Source organism: Triticum aestivum, chromosome 3B, assembly GCF_018294505.1.
Source record: "Triticum aestivum cultivar Chinese Spring chromosome 3B, IWGSC CS RefSeq v2.1, whole genome shotgun sequence".
Classification (NCBI taxonomy): domain Eukaryota; kingdom Viridiplantae; phylum Streptophyta; class Magnoliopsida; order Poales; family Poaceae; genus Triticum; species Triticum aestivum.
The window spans coordinates 651,811,442-651,817,629 of NC_057801.1; the positions used below are offsets into that span (position 1 = coordinate 651,811,442).

Sequence of the window (6,188 nt, forward strand, 5' to 3'; positions counted from 1 at the left end):
TTTAGTCCTCTGACCAGTTTTAGGGATCGGCTAGAGTGGCTCTTACGTCAGTTGACTGAGATTTGGTTAAGTATTAGTCGAGTGAGATCTAGGGGCACCATTTCGACAACAACATTCACAGATACTCCCTCCGTTCCTAAATATTTGTCCTTCTAGAGCTTTCAAATGGACAACCACATACGGATGTACATAGACATATTTTAGAGTGTAGATTCACTTATTTTGCTCCGTATGTAGTTACTTGTTGAAATATCTAGAAAAACAATTATTTAGGAACAGAGGGAGTACAAGGGAAGCTATATATAAGAGCACACTTCAACTCTTCCCATCGAGCTGAACGCTTGCGGGTCACATTCATCTGCCTACATAACTTATCCAGAAGCAAAACTCGATATGTACTCAGCCGACCAACAATTTCCGACGGTTCGTCGGCAAAGTCGAAGCTCAATGCCAAGCCACAAACGGCGACCTCAACATTTCCTCGCGTACGTACCACGTCAAGCGGAGCCTCACACGTTAGCGAAGAGCTTGTACGTGCCGGCGTCCAGCACGATCTGCCTGACGGCGGCCACGGACGCGACGACAGCGACCGCGGAGAACACGACGGCGATGGCCGTGTTGAGCCAGAACACGAAGCCCTTCTTGGAGGGCTTGAACGTGAGGTTGTAGAAGAGAGCCGGCACGGCGAAGTCGAGCGGCATGAAGCCGAAGGCCCCGATGAGCGCGTTCATGTCGCCGAAGAAGGGTATCATGGCGGCGATGGTGGTGCCGAAGGCGACGGCCAAGGTCCTGGACACGAGCCGCGGCACCACGTTCCGCGCCGCGTACTGCCCGGCCTTGGGGTCCGACAGGAGGCCCTCCAGGACCTCGTTGGTCGGCTGCAGGTACACCGTGGCCGTGGCCGACAGCTGCACCAGCGTGAAGAGCTCCGCCATGAGCAGCAGCCACACCGGGATGACGGGCTTGCCGTCCACCATGAAGTTGTTGAGCAGCAGGCCCTGCGCCGCGTTGCCGAACGCCCAGTACCCGGCCGTGGCCACGCTGAAGAAGGTGGTCACCACCACCGCGTAGCACAGGCACAGGCCCTTGAACATCTTCCCCGTCACCGGCGCCGCCACCGTCGCCTGGAGTCACCATGCACAGCAGGTATACATACATAAGTAATTACTCGTCAATCGTAACAAGCCACGGATCTTCAGAGATTCATCAGAGGGTTCAGACGTTCAGGTACCTGTATCTCGGGGATGATGCCGTTGCCGTAGGTGGTGGCGATGACGGCGAGGGCGTTGAAGACGCCGTAGACGCGGGTGTGGGTCTCGCCGACGATGGAGTAGTCCTTGGGCGGCGCCCGGTCAGAGGTGCCGAGGTAGACGCAGCCGGCAACGGCGCAGAGGCTGTAGGAGAGGCAGAGCAGCAGGGAGACGAGGTTGACGTGGCGGAGGGAGTGGAAGGACGGCAGCTGCACCAGGATGACGAGGAAGACGCCGAAGATGGCGACGAAGACGTAGAGCTTGATGGCGCCGCCGGGGTTGGCGATGAGGTAGATGGCCTTCATGCTCTGGCCGGCGAGCAGCGTGGACGCGACCACGGCGCCGAAGCACACCATGAACTGGATCGGCCCGATGTAGTAGCGCGCCCATCCGGGTCCTGCGTCACGGAAGGAGTGTTAAGTGTTAACATGGTCGCTGACATTTCTTTGACAAATTGCTCGCTGGAACGCCATTCGATCATAGTCTGCACATTTCTGCCACGGTCATTGTTCGTTTTCACCTTCGGAAATTGCTCTCCTGCCCTGCCCTACCATGCCATGCCGGCGGCGAGCCCACGGTAGTGCGTACGTGCCCCCGCCCACACCGTCAAGACCAGATCTGTCGCCTGTAGGCGACGCAAGGAGTCGCAAATTATTGGAAGAAGGTGCTCACGTGATGGCATCTCATGATCCTCGGGTCCGAAAGGCTGGAGCTAACTGCTGGATGTCGGCAAGTGCTAGTAGTCCTTGACCACGTGCTTTGACCTCAGATGCATCGGCCATGCATGCATGACCAAGGCCGTGGAGTAGTCCAACACGCCCATCATTTGCCCATCCATCGGTGCTATACACGTACGTACGTGCAGATGTCCGGCATGCTGGTTTTACGCTCGAATCATGTGACGGCAGGATAACGCCACGGGATTTTTCGGTGGAGAGTTCTCCGCGGGATTCTCCCTGACTCGACTACTCTGCGTTATCGACACATCAAGCAGGTGGGGCTGTGTGATGTTTGCAAAGCAACGGACGAAGACATGCAACATGCTCTGATCCATTGCACTCATGCAAGGGCTTTCGGCTGCGGCAAGGGACAGATTTCAGCTACACCTCCCACGCTTGCACCCAGACACGTGGACACGTGATATTCTGATTGACCCTATGTTCATTGATGAGGAAAGATGCAAGATTATTACCATAATGCATAGCATATGGTCATCACGGAACTGCTGGACTCATGATCGCGATGGTTACGACCCTGTACAAGCACTGAAATGGGTACACGAGACGTTGGCGATCTTGGAATTTCCCTCCTCGCGAAGGAGATTGAGGGCTGGACAGTGCTGGAGGCCACCCGAGGCCGGGTGGGTCACTATAAACACTGACGGCGCGCTCAATGCTGAGGATATGAAGGGGGGAGCGGGAGGTGTGGCTAGATCGCACTTTGCGTTCCTTGGTGCCTGGTGCAAGCCAGTGATTGGCATAACGGACCCCTTCATCGCAGAGTTGCTTGCTTTTCGAGACGGGATGATCTTTGCGCAACTTCGCGGTTTCTCACATGTGATCATGGAGATTGACTGATTGGAGCTAGTTGATCTATGGAATTCGCGCAACAACACTCGTTCAGTTGCAGCGCCTATCTTGACCGAATTAGAGGACATCGGTGCTTCCTTTGCTTCACTTTCTGTTACTCATGTCAGCAGGGAAAGTAATATTCCGGCGCATCAATGTGCTCGTCTAGCTAGCACACTTGATGGCACCGAGAGTTGGCTTGATGCAAGCCCTGAGTTTCTGGTTTCTAGCCTGCGGGCAGTAACACTATGATTTTACGTTGATAAAGTCCTGAATTCGACGCAAAAAAAAAAGAAAAAAAAAAGGATAACGCCACGTACAGGAAGATGGTGCCTGGGTTTTGGACATCGACTGTCTGCCTGTGTCATGCATGCTTGACGTGGACTTGTGCGGCCGTGCACGGCGCACGGCGGTGTATATATGTAGTTGAACGGTGGCATCTCGACGGGGACCTAAATCGCTTGACCAGAGAAAGCGATGGTCCTGCACGCAGACCATACGTCGGGGACTGCACAAACTTGCTTGGGTGCGTACTGCACGTAGCATTCGGGCCTGTCCATCAACGACTAATTCTACCATCTTGTACTCCCTCCGTTTCACAATGTAAGATGTTTTTTAACCTAAATTTGCTTGTAAAAATGTTTTATATTATGGGATGAAAGGAGTACATGATATTATGTGACTGAGGAAGTACATGATTAGAGCTATGACATACTAAAATTACGAAAGGAGGTCCAGAGCACGTAATCGCATGATGTACGTGTTAACTCGATCTGTTAGTGTACTGACCTAGTATGTCGGCGGCCATGTCCCTGAAGCGGAGCTGGCGGCGGCCCTGCTGCGCGTGGTGCTCGAGCACGCGGGAGAGGAGGTTGTAGGAGTAGAAGGTGACGGCGGCGCCGACGACGAGGCACACCATCCCCGCCGACCACCCCAGCGCCGCGAACGCGAACGGCAGGCTCAGCAGCGGCGGCGCCACGATCGACGTCGTCAGGTGGTACCCGCAGTGCAGCCATGACCCTGCAGTATATTTGCACACATCGACATGTCAGTTATTACCGCTCCACGAAACACTGTCTGTTCATTGTCGACAAGCGAGGATACTTTTGTTAACATAATGGCCTAATGTCACGTGCGTGCTATCAGAAAATGGGGTCGCCGTGCCCACCCCAAGACGTGGCTGCTCGGTCAAAAGTTGGCGGATATCATAAGCCCCACGAATCCACCGTGCACCACATCGAAGAAATCATGTGCCGATGATAAAACTTGTTTATCTTCCTTGGGTGCACGTCAGCGCACTCAACGCTTCTCCTCAGAATCGGAACTCGTCAGAATCGGAACGCCGAGCGTGTGGTTCAGGGGTCAACAGCTCAACATACAAGACGTGCTGGGAGACTTGGCATTGATACTGACATAAACCTACAGCCGCACTTGTTACTATTCGTCTTCTCTAGCTAGAGTGGATAATCATGTATAGTATGATTATCAGCGTGGAATTTCAAGCCGTAGCGGCCGACCTTTCAGTGGTCTATTTTCTGCAAGACAATGCTAGTTAATGTTGTCCAGCGTGTGCAATATGGATGCGTGATGAATGTATTGTATCCGCGAGATGGTGATTGTGTACCAGTCCGATCCGGCCACGGTGCACACACCACTACTAACACCTCGTTTAGCACAAGCAAATGCTTAATGGAAGTTGGTCTAACTAATAATTACTTAATGGAAGTTGAAAAAACATTACTTGCTGGAGCGTCATAGACGTTAGACCAGTTGACTGGCTGCTAAGCAGACTAATACTAGTATTATGTTGGGGTGATCTGGCTGCACATGTTTACAGACACTAGATAGTAGTAATATTTAGTGCACATGTTTTCTAGTCTAGGAATAAGATGCAGTGCACATTTTGCGGGAATGCACATGGAGGAGTATGGCCATCTATGGATGGCCAGGAATCCCTGCGTGCCGCGAGTACTATTGTGTTTTGTCTCTTCTTTCTTTGCTGCTAAAGAACGTTTGGGCACGCAGAGTGGAGAGGGGAGAGAAAGTAAAAAAGGTGACATTTGCAGGGGGAAAAGGCAGGCATGTTGAAAGCACAACTCCCATAAAAGTAGACAGTGAAAAAAGGATGAAAGAAGAAGAGACTCTCTTGAAAGGATAGATATGGGCAAGGGGCCAATTCAACACATGCATCCACTAGCTAGCAAGAACTTTTGATCAGGACATCACCACAGATGGAGCTTCAATGGCATGGCCAAAGCCACCTTGGTGCTATGTACAGTTAGTAATCAGGGCTACTGTTTTAGCTGGGACAGCCAATCAACAGTTTCATGCAACATGATCCTGAATTCCTGACGCTCCCTCCACGAACACATGCAGGTCATGTGCTCCCCTGACGTGCCACAGAAGAGAAAGTGATTGCAGATGAAAGAGGCACCTTTGGACTGGAGGACGAAGAGCGCGCCGGCGTCGAGCTTCTGGCCGACGGTGTCGCCGCCGGCCTCCATCTTCTTCGCCTCCTCCTCCTCCCTGCTCGGAGCCCCCATGCCGTCTAGCTAGCTCGCTAGCTCCTGACAGGCGGGGAGAAGACTGGCCCGGAAAGAGAGGTGGCTGGCCAAGCTACCAGTGCCAGGCTCACACGTCGTGAAAATAATCTCTCACCGGTCGAGAAGGTTCTCTCTTCTCTCCCCCTCTCTTCCCTTTGCTCGATCGATATGTGCACGCAGCGGAGAGCTGAGCTACTTCCCTATATAGGCGCCGCGGTGCCGTGCCGAAAAGCCGACTAATGTGAGCGCACGCCAAGAGCGCGCGCGCGTATCACTCCTGAATCCTGATTCTCTTTTGGCCGCTCCACCGGCAAATTAACTGAACCTACAGCGAAATACTCCCTCCCGTCTCATAATCTAAGAACGTTTTAAATTAAGAGAGTAATTAACACGTTGAGGCATGTGATTTTTTTTCTTGAAAAAAAACAAAGGCATGTGATTATACTGAACTAGTAAATATGCACGTGCAACGCACGTCTATTTGGACTAATAAGTGTGCACGTGCAACACGCGTCTATTTAGATTAACACATTATACTATACTTAATACAAGACAATTTATTCATAAATTTGAAATTTCCCTATAAAGTACACAATCTCTTATTCCCAACTCATACAAATAATTTGAAATTTCGTTTCTCCTTAATCAACATGTCTCCTGTATTAAAAGACCACCCATTTTTCCCAATGTCTAAAACTCAAAATTATTTAGAAGATTCATCATGATTCTCCATATGCACACATTTATGCAAGTATAATCACACATGAAAAAGTCACTTAGGACAAGCTAAGGAACCGTTTCAGTGCTAACAAACTCCAGTTAAGAAT

The 6,188-nt window shown here is 51.4% G+C and overlaps 1 protein-coding gene across 1 annotated transcript; it reads right to left on the reverse strand.

The window, feature by feature from the left end:
* Positions 1-220: 220 nt before the first annotated feature.
* On the reverse strand, positions 221-5,549 carry LOC123071474 (GABA transporter 1). The gene is made up of 4 exons (XM_044495046.1): positions 5,253-5,549; positions 3,608-3,838; positions 1,232-1,647; positions 221-1,124 (listed from the first exon to the last, which is right to left on the reverse strand). Exons 1-4 carry the CDS (start codon positions 5,359-5,361, stop codon positions 510-512), a joined length of 1,371 nt encoding a protein of 456 aa, XP_044350981.1. The 5' UTR covers positions 5,362-5,549; the 3' UTR covers positions 221-509.
* Between the last annotated feature and the right edge of the window lie 639 nt (positions 5,550-6,188).

Excerpts from the sequence above, each read along its gene's own strand:
- LOC123071474 (XM_044495046.1), bottom strand. The coding sequence starts at position 5,361 with ATGGGGGCTCCGAGCAGGGAGGAGGAGGAGGCGAAGAAGATGGAGGCC. Across the intron at positions 3,839-5,252 it reads CTTCGTCCTCCAGTCCAAAG|GGTCATGGCTGCACTGCGGG; the intron begins GTGCCTCTTTCA and ends AATATACTGCAG. Across the intron at positions 1,125-1,231 it reads GCATCATCCCCGAGATACAG|GCGACGGTGGCGGCGCCGGT; the intron begins GTACCTGAACGT and ends TGGTGACTCCAG.